Raw genomic sequence first — 14,542 nt, forward strand, 5'->3', positions numbered from 1 at the left:
CAAGCAGGCTTAGGACTGGCTAGTCTGAATAATTTCAGGAGTTTCTGGGGGCACAGGACTGTCCCTGGTCATCTGGATCCTGGCACAGGGAAGCTTAGGGAAAGTGGATGATGGCCTGGAGTGTGCAAAGGTCAAGCATCCACATACAGGAAATAGAAGACACAGTGAATACAATGACAAAACAAATTCACTCTGCTGGTGAATTTTACTAAATTGTCTGCTGGTGTGCCTTTACTAAAGATCCTAAAGCTCCAGGTGAGGTTTCTGACCCCCAAGTGTTCATCCCAAGGCCACTGAAAAGAGTGAGTTCTACACTTCATAGCCAGCTGTCCTGAGACCATTGGAGCTTTCCCACTGGCCTTCTGGAATGCTCTGTTGCCCTTCCCAATGCTCTGTTGACCCTATGCATGCTGCAGGATCCAGCAAGCCCTCCCTCCTCCTCTTCGCCAAGCCTCACTGCCCTGGTGTTCCTGCACAGCTTCACTCTGTCCCGCCCAGCACTGGCCTTGCTGGGTCTGTATCACTCTATCCCTCCCACAGCCCTGGATATACCTTAGAACCACCTGGTAACTTTAAAAAATCCCACTTTCTCCTGCAAGATGAGTCAAATAGGACTTCTAAGTTTGGCCCTTGGCATTGGCACTTTTTATAGTTCTTAGGTGATGTGCAGTCATGGCTGAGAAACACTACCCTATACTGTGAGGTTCTTGACCACAGAGGCTCTGTGTCCTTGGGTCACCTGGCACAATGCCTGGCCTACAGCAGGTCTGCAAAATGATGGAGTCACTTTTTTGCATACAGAAGAGGAAAAAGCTACAGCTGTCTCTTGGTATCTTCAAGGGACTAGCAACAGGACCCCCACTGATACCAAAACCTTTGGATGTTAAAATCCCTTGTATAAAGTGGTGTAGAATTTACCACTTGGGCACACCTGCCCAAGTTTTTTCAACTTTTAATACCTAATACAATGCAAATGCTAAGTAAATAGTCATAAATACAATGTATATGTTATATAAATAGTTGCCAGCAGTGAATTCAAGTTTTGCTTTTTGACACTTTTTGGAATTTTTTCCCCAAATGTTTTTTGACCTGAGATTGGCTGAATCTGAGAACCTCAGATGCAGAAAGCTAACAGTATACGGTCAGTAAATTTGAACAAGAGTCTTCAGTGACACTCAGGGCAAAATGCAAGCACTGCCCTTCTGTCTCTGACTCCCAGTTCTTCGCCCATTTTGAGGGAAGTCAAACTCCAAAACTTTGGCCACTTGATGCAAAGAGCTGATTCATTTGAAAAGACCCTGATGCTGGGAAAGATTGAGGGTAGGAGGAGAAGGGGATGACGGAGGATGAGATGGTTGGATAGCATCACCGACTCAATGGACATGAGTTTGAGTAAACTCCAGGAGTTGGTGATGGACAGGGAGGCCTGGCGTGCTGTGGTCCATGTGGTCCATGTGGTCATGACTGAGTGACTGAACTGAACTGAAAGCTCCCCAGTTATGCTTTCAAACTCTGGTGCTGGAGAAGACTCTTGAGAGTCCCTCAGACAGCAAGTCCCTCAGACAGCAAGCCTAAAGGAAAAAGTCAATCCTAAAGGAAACCAACCCTGAGTATTCATTGGAAGGACTGATGCTGAAGCTGAAGCTTCAATACTCTGGCCACCTGATGTGAAGAGCCGATTCATTGGAAAAGATCCTGATGCTGGGAAAGACTGAAGGCAAAAGGAGAAAGGGGCGGCAGAGGATGAGATGGTTGGATGGCATCACCAGCTCAATGAACATGAGTTTGAGCAAGCTCTGGGAGATAGTAAAGGACAGGGAAATCCTGGAATGCTGCAGTCCATGGGAGTCTCAAAGAGTTGGACACAACTGAGCAACTGAACAAAAATAACAAGTTCCGCATGTGTTAAAGACCACCACCCCTACTTGTGCTAGTGACTCTTCCTTTTCTATGAGCATCTTAGATGATTGCATTAATCTCTGCAATTCTTCCCTCCTCTTGGGATCCATTCTTCTTGGGATGCAACTTGGCAGTGCCCAACCCCCCAGTTGGTTGGGTCTTGTGACTTGCTTTGCCCACTGAGATGGCAGCAAATGTGACACAGGTGGAGGCCGAGTGACTGGACTTTCCCTGCTCCTTCTCCTGCTCTGGCCATGCAAGGTCACATGGGGCTGACCTGCCAGAGGATGACCCATGAGCCGCTGGGCTGAGCTGTCTAGTCCATGAACCAAAGTCATGGTGTACCAGCAAGCAGCCAGGTGAACCCCAGACATGGCAGTGAGCACAGCCAATGTCACTGCAGCTGCCTAGCTGACCCTGTTGGACCTCAGTCTTAGGAGCAAGCCCTGCCTATGAAAGCTTCAGAGACCTGTGAGCTTAATTGGATGCATGTTTGTGCCATTATATTCACGTGGTTATTCATCACCCAGCATCACTGTACCAAGAGAAAATTAAATGCAATCCCTTCCCCTTACAGTTTAAATTCCCTATTTCCTCAAGCACTTTGCCCTCAGCCCTAAAGCACACTCAGCTCTTCTCCTCATACTACTCTAGTATGCTACCTCTTCCTTCAACTTCCTTTAGCCTCCAGGAATGGTCTCCTTCGGGCTTCCCAGGTGGTGTTAGTGGTTAAGAACCTGCCTGCCAATGCAGGAGACATAAGAGACATGGGTTCGATCCCTGGGTCAGGAAGCTCCACTGGAGGAGGGCATGGCAACCCACCCCAGTATTCTTGCCTGGAGAATCCCATGGACAGAGGAGCCTGGCGGGCTACAGTCCACAGTGTCTCAAAGAGTTGGACACGACTGAGCAACATAGGATGCATATGCTATCTTTTTGCTTTTGCTGTTAGCCAAGAGAACCCAATCTCAAAGGAGAATTAGGACCCATTCTAGGAGATGAATCCAGCCTGGCGGACAAGAAAGCAGGGCAGACACTGGGGGAGCAAAGTCTTCCATAAGTCTTGGATTTCGTGTAACCAGCAGATCTTGAACATTTTTAATAAAAATATAAATGCAGTTATTTAATTATGCTTATGCTTCATTGTAAACACAGCAACCAACTTGTTCTCTGATAAAACATTTAATGACATTCATCAGCAAACTCTTTAAATAGGAATACACAGTTATCTGTTTTGTAAACTTTTTTTAATGCAGTTAACTAAAGGCTAAGGAGATCCCATGTACAGAATGGTGATTGTAGCTAATAAAACTGTATTGTGCAGTTGAAATTTGCCAAGAAGGCAGATCTTAAATGTTCTCACTATTCACACAGTACAAATGCAACTATGAGTGGTGATGGATATATTAATTACCTTGATTGTGGGGTTGATTTCACAATGTATATGTGTATTAAATCATCATGTTGTACACCTTTTAAAAATCACATTGTACAACATATTGTACTACATGTATACAGTTTTTATTTTCCAATAACACCTCAATAGAGCTGGAGGGAAAAGAAAGGCAACAATGACTAAGAAAGAAAATAAAGAAAAGCTAATGAGATTCTATCTGCCGTCATAAATCAGAGAAAGGAAAACCACGGTCACAGCCTCCTCTCCTGTCCTTCTCGCCTGGGGAGGAGACTTGTGTTTTCTGAGAATCTCTGCTCCTGATTTTCCTTCTGCACTTTCTGAAAAGGCACCCACTGGATGCTAAAGCTGAAGGAGGGGAGGGTATCAGCCACTCACTCCTTAGTATGAAATAGTGTTCAGTGCTCTGTTCCCACACCAAGCTTGATAAAATAGGAGCTTAGAGAAGAGAGAGAAGGGTCCAGTAAGAGGTGCTTGGGCAGTGTGTGGAATGCTGCAAAACCATAGCACAGGGTCAGGACACTGTATAAGTGGGTGGTGAAGGACAGGGTGTGGTGTTGGAGAAGACTCTTGAGAGTCTCTTGGACTGCAAGGAGATCCAACCAGTCCATCCTAAAGGAGATCAGTCCTGGGTGTTCATTGGAAGGACTGATGTTGAAGCTGAAACTCCAATACTTTGGCCACCTAATGTGAAGAGTTGACTCATTGGAAAAGACCCTGATGCTGGGAAGGATTGAGGGCAGGAGGAGAAGGGGATGATAGAGGATGAGATGGTTGGATGGCATCACCAACTCGATGGACATGGGTTTGGGTGAACTCCGGGAGTTGGTGATAGACAGCGAGGCCTGGCGTGCTGCAGTTCATAGGGTTGCAAAGAGTGGGACACGACTGAGCAACTGAACTGAACTGACTGACAGGGAGGAAATGTGAAAGATGGGAAAGGGCTGAGGTGGAGAGGTGAGGCCGAGTGCAGAAGGGGAGGAAAGAAAGGATGGATGCAGATCCAGGAACTCAGGAGTGAAGGAACGTAGAGAAGGCGGTGTGAGCTGTGGCCCGAGGCTGTAGCGTCGGGCAGGAACTGTGGCATCAGGCAGGCCCAGCTACCCCATGCGCTCCCTGAATCTCATTTCTTTGTAGATGAAGCGGCTGAATTATTCCTATTGCCTGGTGTTCCTGTCTTGATTTTGCTTTCCAGAAGGAAAGCTGCCCAGGGTCTAAAAGATCTTTGTCTCAAAGTCTCTCTCAGTCAGCAGGCAGGGCTCCGAGGATTCCAGCCAGAACCCTGCTTCCCAGGCCCCTGGCTTCCAGGACAGCTCTGCCAGGGGTCCTGCATCACCTAGCCTGGGCCTCCGCTTGCCTCCACCTCACCTGCTTCCATGGTCTGAGCAGAGAAAGGATAGGGGAGGCCGAGTCCTATAAGCTAACGCAGCCCTCATGAGCACCTCTTATGTCTCAGTGCTGGGACAGCAGCTAACCCTCACCGTCCCGTCTTAGACCTCCACTGCCCTGCCAGGTGGTATTACTTCTGCTATGTGACCTGCCCAAAGACACACAGCTAGTTGGGGGACCAGCTGAGACTTGGGTCTGGGGTTCCTGACTTTTACATACAAACTGGGAACCCTGATTTGCATCCTCAGCTCCGCCCAGTTTTCCCTGGCATCCTGAGGTTGTCCTTGCCCTTCCATCAGGAGCCCAGGGATTTCAACTCACTGCCCCAAGGCATTTGGTCTGGTTTTAGCCTCTGGTGGGAGATTGGAGCACTGAGGGTCCCATCCACCATTCCCATTCTGCCTCCCAACACCAAGGGGTTTACACAGTGAGGTAGGATTCCCTGAGACACACAAGTCCTAGAGAGGCTTCGAGCCACAGCGTCAGCCTGCGTGGAGTCAGGGAGGGAGGTCTAGCACAGCTGTGTGGAAGAGTCAACAGATTCATCTCTGGATGATTCAGCAGCATCTCAAGGATTTTTCCCCACCTGCTCACTCCAGCCCACCCTCCCCCAAACCCTTGAGGGATTAGTTCCTGAGAGAACATCAGTGAATTAAGTCTTCAAGTCCGCCATGATTGGACTTGGCTTTACAGCCAATGGCAGCTATATATTGGCAGCTATAAAGCTGCTGTTGGCATGGACTGCAGTGGACTGTCAGTCATTGCTGGGTTGTACCCTGGACTCGCGGTCCTAACTTGGTTGGATACCACATCCCGGGGGTTGAGTCAGAACACCAAGACCCAGGTTCTCTAAAGCAGGGTCTGTCCTCTGCTTCTTACCAAGCCCAAGCCCCCCAGGGGATTTTGATAAGACCAGAGTTAGAGAGCCACTGACAGGGAACTATATCCATGGACCAGCAGTGTCAGGCTCAACTGGGAGTGGTGAGAAAGGCAGAGTCCCAGATCCAACTCAATCTACTGAATCAGTTTAAAAGCTGCCCTGACTCCTCATGAAAGCTTGAGAAGCCCGGGTGAGGAAAGGCTTTAGCGGATTACTGATGATTGATGTCTAGCTCACCAAGCACATTCTATCCCATTTGATCCCATGACAATCAGGAAGGTGCGTACCATTTTGTCTGTTTTACTGAAGAAGACATGGAGGCTTGGAGAGGTGAGTGTGAGTGTGACTTTTCTGAAGCCCTTAGGTTCACAGGTTGGAGGGCAGGGGTGGGAGTTTCAGAGCCTCCAACCCTGTATCCCATTCCCACTTCTGCCCTGTCATTCTCACACCAGGATGTGAACAATGACGTCTTTGGATGTGAAACCTTCAGACATGTTGGACTCGACTCACCGCGGCAGGACACAGACCAGAAATTTACATAGGTGTCCATTCACCAGGATTGAAACAAAAAAGGCTTTCTGGTCAACCCTAAGGTCCAACTCACCAGGACCCGCCCCCCACACCAGATTCCCAGAGCCTCAAAATTGCCACGGAAACAGTCTCTAGAAAGCATTCATAACAGGCTTACCATGTTCGTCCAGCAATATGTTGTCTGGCTTGATGTCTCTGCAAGAGAAAACAGAGAAGCTGAAAATAAGATTCCTTGAGTGTATGGAGAAGCACACGTGAAACATGACAGCTGGAGACAGACACCTGACAACACCCAGTGGGCTTGTCTCTCCCCCGGCGTGAAGGCTCAGACAGAAGCAGGACAGTTATTATTATTACAAAGGCAGAGCACCGTGCTCTTGCTTTTCTCTTCCTGGAACTGCAAGTGGATTGTGTGAGTATGTTTTTTCCTGAATTTTTAATGATGTCTGGCCAGCTGACTCCCAGGAGTGACCGCTCATTGAGCCCTGGGTCTCTTCAGTGGGTACAGACACTTTTGCTTCCTGGTGGAATTTAGCCCTCCCCCCTTGGTAGGTACTAACCTCCCAGGTTTAATGGGCTTTGTTCCATAGACCTGGGAATTGCGGCTCTAGGAGGGTCAGTAACTTGTCCGGGTCAGAGATGGACCACAGCCTCTGCTAGTTTTTGTATGATCTCAGGAGATGGGACATTTATTATACAGAAGTGAACAGAGCATGCGTTTCTAAAATCTGTGATTTTAATATGGAGCTTGAGAAAGCACATGCATGTTCATGATGAGTACATCAGGGTTGAAGGTGTCAATTTAGTTTCTTGAAAGATCACACCCAGCAATCAACCAGTTTTTGCAGTTTGTGAGCTTAGGAGGGTTTCTACATTTTTAAAGGATTGTAAAAAGCAAAACAAGACACACACGTAGCACACAAAGCAAAAATGAAAAGAAATGTATCACACACACTGATGTGGCCCTCAAAATCTGAAATAGTTATTATCTGGTCCTTTTAGATGGTTGCTGATCCGGTTTAGGGCTTCCCTGGTGGCTCAGATGGTAAAAAAAAATCTGCCTGTAATGCGAGAGACCCAGGTTTGATCCCTGGGTCAAGAAGATGCCCTGGAGAAGGGAATGGCAACCCAGTCCAGTACTCTTGCCTGGAGAATTTCATGGACAGATGAGCCTAGCGGGCTATAGTCCATGGGATCGCAGAGTCCGACACAACTGAGCGACTAACACTTTCACTTTTAGGGTGGGCCATGTGCAGCAAAATCTGAGCTAGGCAGTTTCTGAAAAATTCAGCTCTCCTCATCTTTAAAGCAAAGGGCCCCCAACTCAAAGCTCTGCTTTTTAAAGGCAGAGGCTTTGCTTTCTTCACTTTTTGTACTTCCAGCATGGTGCCTGTAACTAGCAGACACTGTCAGAGAAAAACCAGGACAGTAGTTAAAACACTTAAGATAGATTTTATTCAACAGCAATCCCCAAAGGGGAAAAGGGATCTCAGTATAGAACTGGGCTTCATTCCAAACACAGTGTGGACAAGTGGGAATTTGAAGCTGAGGAGGTAGGGGTTGGTGGATGGAAAGTCACTAACTTTTCATCAGTATTCTTGCTGAGGGCAGTCCAGGGCATCAAACCACTTGGGGGATGAGCAACCTGATCAGAGGATGATGAGTTTGGGAGGATGTTGGATTATGGCTAAACCGACTTAGTGAAGGTAAGAGTGACAGTCGCTCAGTTGTGTCTGACTCTTTGTGACCCCATGGACCATCGGTCCATTGAATTCTCCAGGCCAGAATACTGGAGTGGGTAGCTGTTCCCTTCTCCAGGGGATCTTACCAATCTGGCAAACAAATTCTGGTCTTCCACATTGCAGGCGGATTCTTTACCAGCTGAGCCACCAGGAAAGTCTAACAATACTGGAGTTGGTAGCCTATGCCTTCTCCAGCAGATCTTCCTGACCCAGGAATCGAACTGGGGTCTCCTGCATTGCAAGCAGATTCTTTACCATCTCAGCTATCATGGAAGCCCCTAAACTGACTTGCTAGGTTTTTACTAAGACTGAACAATGCATAAACCAACATGGAAGTCCAAAAGAACTCAGAAGAGCCTGAGCAGAGATTTAGAGAGAAGAGAATCTTTATCAACACAGGAAACAGGGAAGAATGAATGTGAGGGAAACACAGCCTTGGAGAAACTGAGTTGACACTTTCAGTTCTGATTTACACACCATTAGCAAGCACACACTTTCCAAAGTGTTGTATTAAAGCCATAGATTTTAGAAATGCAAGCCCCACTCACCCATTTAGAGTCAATGTCAAATCCTTTGAGACTAATGATGGCTTTCTTTGAAATAAAAAGTGACTGCTCCAGAGTTTATCAAATAGCAATTCTACCAGAAAACACAACGTGGTTATTTGGAACCATATGAGGCAATGTCTGTGGCTTTGGGGGAAGAAAGAAACACTCAATCCATATATTAAAATTTTCATTTTATTGTGACTTTTCCCACCATGAATATTGATGGGCATTAAACCATGAACTCCATGCTGCCAAGTTCACCAACATCCCTGGTGAACAGAGATGGGTTGTTAATGGATCCCCCAGGGGAAGGATGAACTTGAGAACTCACACAATTAAAACAAAAAGCAGAAGACCTGGAGTCAAGCATTTGTGGCTCAAATCAGCAAACACTTGGCCCCTGTCTAGGGCCTACCCTAGGAGGGTTGCTTCAAGAAAGGTGAGAAAAGGGAAAATAGATACTTGTTAAGAATGAAAACAGCAGCGAATGTGAAAGAGCATCCTTTCTTTAAGGTGTCACTGGACTAGGGTGACCTTGTCTGGGGCCTGGAGATCTCAGAAGAGGTAGCCATGGACCAGGAGCCTGGACCCGAATGGCTGTAAGGTCCTTGACCTGAGCTGCTGCCTCCCCTGAGGCTGAGCATGCCCTGTCTTGGGGTTTTCTGACCGCCCCTCTCCAGTCCTTCTTTCTTCATCCTTCATCTCCTCCTTCAATCCCTTCCTTTTCCTTCTGAGGACATTCCTCAAGTGCTTCTTCCTGGCAGATCTTGGCAGACAGCTTGACCTGCAGAGGCTCCAGACATAGTCCCGCCCCTCCAGAAGCTCAGACTCAGTGGGAAGGGGAGGGGAGACACGCAGGTGGGAGGCTCAGAAGCCACAGTACAGACCAGCTGTGGAGCCCAGGGAAGAGGGAACGGCCAGCCAGGGATCACATGGACCAGTGGGGACCAGGGTGGCAGAACAAAGAAAGATGGGGCAGTGGTGGCAGGACTAAGGAGAGGCGATTGGCATAGGTGGCTGAATAGCATCCTCCCGGAATTCAGAATACTTAGGACCTCAGAACATGATGCTATTTTGAGTCATGGCCTTTTCTCCTCCAAGGAATTAGTTAAGGATCTCAAGATGAAATCGCCCTGAGTTTGGGGCTGTCTGTCGTCTTAGGAAGGAGACAGGGGTTTGGTCACAGACACAATGGGGAGAAGAGGCCATGTCTAGACAGAGGCAGAGTCTGGAGTGATGTGGCCACAAGCCAAGGAGAACCAGGAGCTCCCAGAAGCTGGAAGAAGAAGGCAAAGATTCTCTCCCAGAGCCTCTGGAGAAGGCTGGCCCCACGGGCACCTGAATTTCAGCCTTCTGGCCAGAACTGTGAGGTCACAGATTTACATGTTTTGAAGCCACCAATTTTGTGAGAATTTGCTGCAACAGCCACAGGAAGCTACATGCCTAATGGAGCAGAAAGAGAGCTTATGGAGGAGGTGGGTAAATGTCAAGCTCCAACCAGAGTCCCCCAGTGACCATGGTGTGACCTTGGATAGGACCACCGTCCATTAGAGCCCATCAGAAGGTCCCTGTTTGTGGTCTCCTACATCCTGAGAACCAAACAGGGGCAGAAGTATGAGTGACTTGGCTTTCTAGGTGGCGCTAGTGGTAAAGAATCCACTTGCCAATGCAGAGGACATAAGGAACGCAGGTTTGATCTCTGGGTCAGGAAGACCCCCTGGAAAAGGAAATGGAAACCCACTCCAGTGTTCTTGCCTGGAGAATCACCATGGACAGAGGAGCCTGGTGGGCTACAGTCCATGGGGTTGCAGACTCGGACATGACTGAAGGGACTTAGCATGCACGAGTGACTTGGTAAACTAGACCCCACGGCTCCAAGGAAAGAGGGTGTTCTGTCTGGGTGAGTCCGACTCAGGAGCAACCTTCCTGAGTCCCCATGCCCGCCCCTCTTGCTGTTGGGGTGAACTCCCTGTACCTCGGCTTCCCTTGTGGTGTGGACAAACCATCTGACACATTCTCTGCGTCGGCTCTCAGCATACAGGGGAGTCAGCAATCCTCAAGCATCCCCTCCACGGTCCCTGGGGCCACGACAGTGGACAAGACAGAACCAGTCAAATGGAGCTCGCTTATAGGAGGGGGACAGGAGTGAAAAATGGACACAACCCCAAGTTGGGACAAGTACTCTGAGAAGAACAAATCAGGGTCTAGAAAGGAAACCTGCTTTGGGTAGGTGGCCATGGAAGGGCTTTCAGAAGATGTGGCATTAGGTTGACATCTGAATGGCAAGAAAGAGAAAGTCTGATATGACCCGGGAGCAAGCTCTCATTTTGCTGATGAAGGCATAGAAGGCTGAGAGGGTGAATGGTTTAAACCTGTGACATCCATCCAGCTGAGGGGATAAGACCAAGGTGGCAGGGTCATTCCAATGATTGCAGGCTATCCGACTCATCCTGGCAGGCCTGAATATAGGAGCCTCCCTTGCCAGCCGTCCTGTGGGAGCAGCTACATGGCAGGGGCCTGCAGGCACTTCTAGAAACTGAGTGTCAGCAAGGAAACAGGGACTTCACTCCTGTAGCCACCAGGGACAGAATTCTGTCAACAACCAGGAAACCTTGGGACAGATCCAGAAAGATCCAGAAAGGAAGGCAGCCCAGTGGGCTCCAGGATCGAAGGCTTGTGACACCCTGAGCAGAAGGGCCAGCTAAGCTGTGCACCGACTCCTGACCCCTGGGAAACTGAGGAAATAAATGTGAAAAGCCGCCCCTTTAGTAGAAACTTGTTCTGCCGTGATAAAAGACTGCTACGAGAGCTATATGATCTTGGACAGCATACTCTGAGCCTCGCTTGCCTAATCTGGAAAATGGGAATGATGGTTCCTATCTGACAGTGACTGGGGGGGTGTATACACAGAGGTGCTATCATGGGAGGCTTAGTGGGGCTCCCGGTGCACAAGCCATGCTGAAATAAACAACAATGCGGGTTCTGTCATGTTCTTTAAAGGGAGCTTCTTAAGCTTTTACAAATGAATTAGGTCTCTTTCATTGGAAACTCACCAGGCAGACTCTTGCAAAGCCTTACAGAGCAGCCGGGAGCCTGAGTCATTCAGGATTTAATAAGAATAGCATTTATGGGCAAAGCATCTTATTGGAACCTCTAGGTTAGCAGGTTCCAGGGCCATTTCCTCTGGTTCTACTTTTCACATTGATTGAATCTCAGCTCAAGCACGTCATCCAGCTGAAAATCAGCCCGTGTGTTTGGAAAGGGCATCAGAAGCACTGTGTGGATGGGCAAGTTTGTGACGATGTTTTCTGAGGACAGACATAATTTCAGAGCTGGGCAAAATGACACTTTGATGGAAAGTGTGCTTGCAAAGGCTATAAAACCCGGTTTTGCTTTTGAATTATCCCCCAGCCCCCCAATAAAACAAACCATAAAATGTCAGCTGGGCTATTTTAAAAAAAAAAAACAGCACAGAAATGGCTCTGCTTCAGACTGCGAAAAAGGGCCACGGGGACATATCTGCACGTGTCCCTTTGCTGGGGGTCTCTGAGTGTCTGCGATCTTATGCAGCAATAAAGACAAATGAAAACCTGCTGGAAAAGGAGCCACGTCTGTGAAATGAACATCTGTGGATATTTTACCCCTAGGGAAAGAACGTGCTGTTGACATCACGGAGGAGTAAAGGGAGATGGACAGGAGAGGCCATGTTTCTATCCCAAATCTGCTGGTCCTGAGGTCTTGGCACAACGCCCAGAGTAGAGCCTCAGTTTCCCCATCTATAAACTGGATAATAACATGTACTCCAGGTAGTTATGACGAGGATGTTTTCATTCTGCTCACTGTTAAAGCACCCAAAAGCATCCCAGGTGACTCAGTGGTAGAGGATCCTCCTGCAATGCAGGAGACGTGGGTTTGATCCCTGAGTCTGGAAGCTCCCCCGGAGAAGGCAATGGCAACCCACTCCAGTATTCTTGCCTGGAGAATCCCATGGACAGAGGAGCCTGGTGGGCTACAGTCCATGGGGTCTCAAAAGAATCGGACATGACTTAGCGACTAAACAGCAATGGAGTACCTAAATCGACATCCTAACTATTACAGGAACGTTATCATGTTCTGAAACACAGATTTGACGGTGTCCGTCATCTGGTCCAGAAAGTTCTGTATTTCTTCACTGCTCTCCAAGGGGTCGCATGTAGAGCATTACAGGCAGGACTGGGGACCGGATGAAGGATGGCCAGTTCTGAGCACAGACAATCTATTTGATTAGGGAGCCAACTTCAGGTTGTTAGACTTAGGAAGCAATTCTTGGCATCTTCCTTCAGGCTGGCTGAGTACTAGATGTTTCTGTTCGACGTCAGTGAGGATTTATGAGAGCAACCAGCCCAGTGCCAGGCCCACAGGATGCAGGCTTGTGGTTAATAACATAGGGCTGGGCTATCAGATTGGGCACCAGGGAATAGGCTGGAGGCAGTGACCAAGCTGGGATTAAAATGCTGGGATTCACCTTGGCTGTGGACCTCGGTGGCCAGATGGCATCCATTCAGCAGAAAGACAATGGGGGACAGGGGCGGATGACTTTGGTTCTCGCATTTTGGGGAAGGGCATGGATCGTCTTTCCACAAACTGGGTACCAAGACTGCAACCAGGCATCATTGTTACCAGTTAGATTTCACTTCTTTCTCTCATCTCTCCCCTGCTTCCTGTGGAAAGCAGGGACCATGTACAGACCTCAGCCCCCAACACAATGCCTTCATGTTAGTGGAAGTCCTGATACTGTTAAGATATGCAGTTCATGCAGAGCTTCCTGCGAGCCAGGCACCCTGTGGGCGGATCACGTGGGTTTCATGAGGGGTGTGGCTTCTCTGGATCAGGTGCTGTGGTGTCACTTTCTCTGTCACCTCCCTCAATTCTGACCCAACTCTGAGAGGCAGGTATCACTCACTACTCAGATTTTATTATGAAGAAAGAAGTATTTACAGAGGGTCAAAGGTCACATGTCAATAGACAAGACTCATTCTCATCTTGCCTCTAGACCAGTGTTCTCTACCTGGGGGAGAAACTCAAGAAGAAAATGAATTCGAGTTCGAGAATCTCATCTAGGCCGTACTAATTCAAGGAGCGGGCTTATAATAATCTGATTTGATAAATAAAATTATGTCACTTGGATTTCAGGATATGTTTCTTTATTACAACATCCAAGTACAAGGTTGTATTTGTTTTTTCAGTTCAGTTCAGTTGCTCAGTTATGTCCAACTCTTTGCGACCCCATGAATTGCATCACGCCAGGCCTCCCTGTCCATCACCATCTCCTGGAGTTCACTCAAACTCATGTCCATCGAGTTGGTGATGCCATCCAGCCATCTCATCCTCTGTCGTCCCCTTCTCCCCTGCCCTCAATCCCTCCCGGCATCAGGGTCTTTTCCAATGAGTCAACTCTTTGCATGAGGTGGCCAAAGTATTGGAGTTTCAGCTTCAGAATCAGTCCTTCCAATGAACACCCAGGACTGATCTCCTTCAGAATCGACTGGTTGGATCTCCTTGAAGTCCAAGGGACTCTCAAGAGTCTTCTCCAACACCACAGTTCAAAGGCATCAATTCTTTGGCGCTCAGCTTTCTTCACAGTCCAACTCTCACATCCATACATGACCACAGGAAAAACCATAGCCTTGACTAGATGGACCTTTGTTGGCAAAGTAATGTCTCTGCTTTTCAATATGCTATCTAGGTTGGTCATAACTTTCCTTCTAAGGAGTTAGCGTCTTTTAATTTCATGGCTGCAGTCACCATCTGCAGTGATTTTGGAGCCCCAAAAAATAAAGTCTGACACTCTTTCCACTGTTTCCCCATCTATTTCCCATGAAGTGATGGGACCAGATGCCATCTGGTCATGGGACCAGATCTTCGTTTTCTGAATGTTGAGCTTTAAGCCAACTTTTTCCCTCTCCTCTTTCACTTTCATCAAGAGGCTTTTTAGGTCCTCTTCACTTTCTGCCATAAGGGTGGTGTCATCTGCATACATGAGGTTATTGATATTTCTCCTGGAAATTTTGATTCCAGCTTGTGCTTCTTCCAGCCCAGCATTTCTCATGATGTACTCGGCATATAAGTTAAATAAGCAGGGTGACAATATACAGCCTTG

The 14,542-nt window shown here is 47.9% G+C and overlaps 1 protein-coding gene across 2 annotated transcripts in view; it reads right to left on the reverse strand.

The window, feature by feature from the left end:
• STK32B (serine/threonine kinase 32B) overlaps positions 1 to 14,542 on the reverse strand; it is a 399,639-nt gene that overhangs the window by 78,550 nt on the left and 306,547 nt on the right. For both annotated transcript variants that reach the window (XM_055589085.1, XM_055589084.1), the window contains exon 5: positions 6,271 to 6,308. In XM_055589085.1, the coding sequence (XP_055445060.1) occupies positions 6,271 to 6,308 (38 nt within the window). The remainder of the gene's footprint in view (positions 1 to 6,270; positions 6,309 to 14,542) is intronic.

The sequence above is a fragment of the Bubalus kerabau genome, chromosome 7 (genome assembly GCF_029407905.1).
Source record: "Bubalus kerabau isolate K-KA32 ecotype Philippines breed swamp buffalo chromosome 7, PCC_UOA_SB_1v2, whole genome shotgun sequence".
NCBI classification, from domain to species: domain Eukaryota; kingdom Metazoa; phylum Chordata; class Mammalia; order Artiodactyla; family Bovidae; genus Bubalus; species Bubalus kerabau.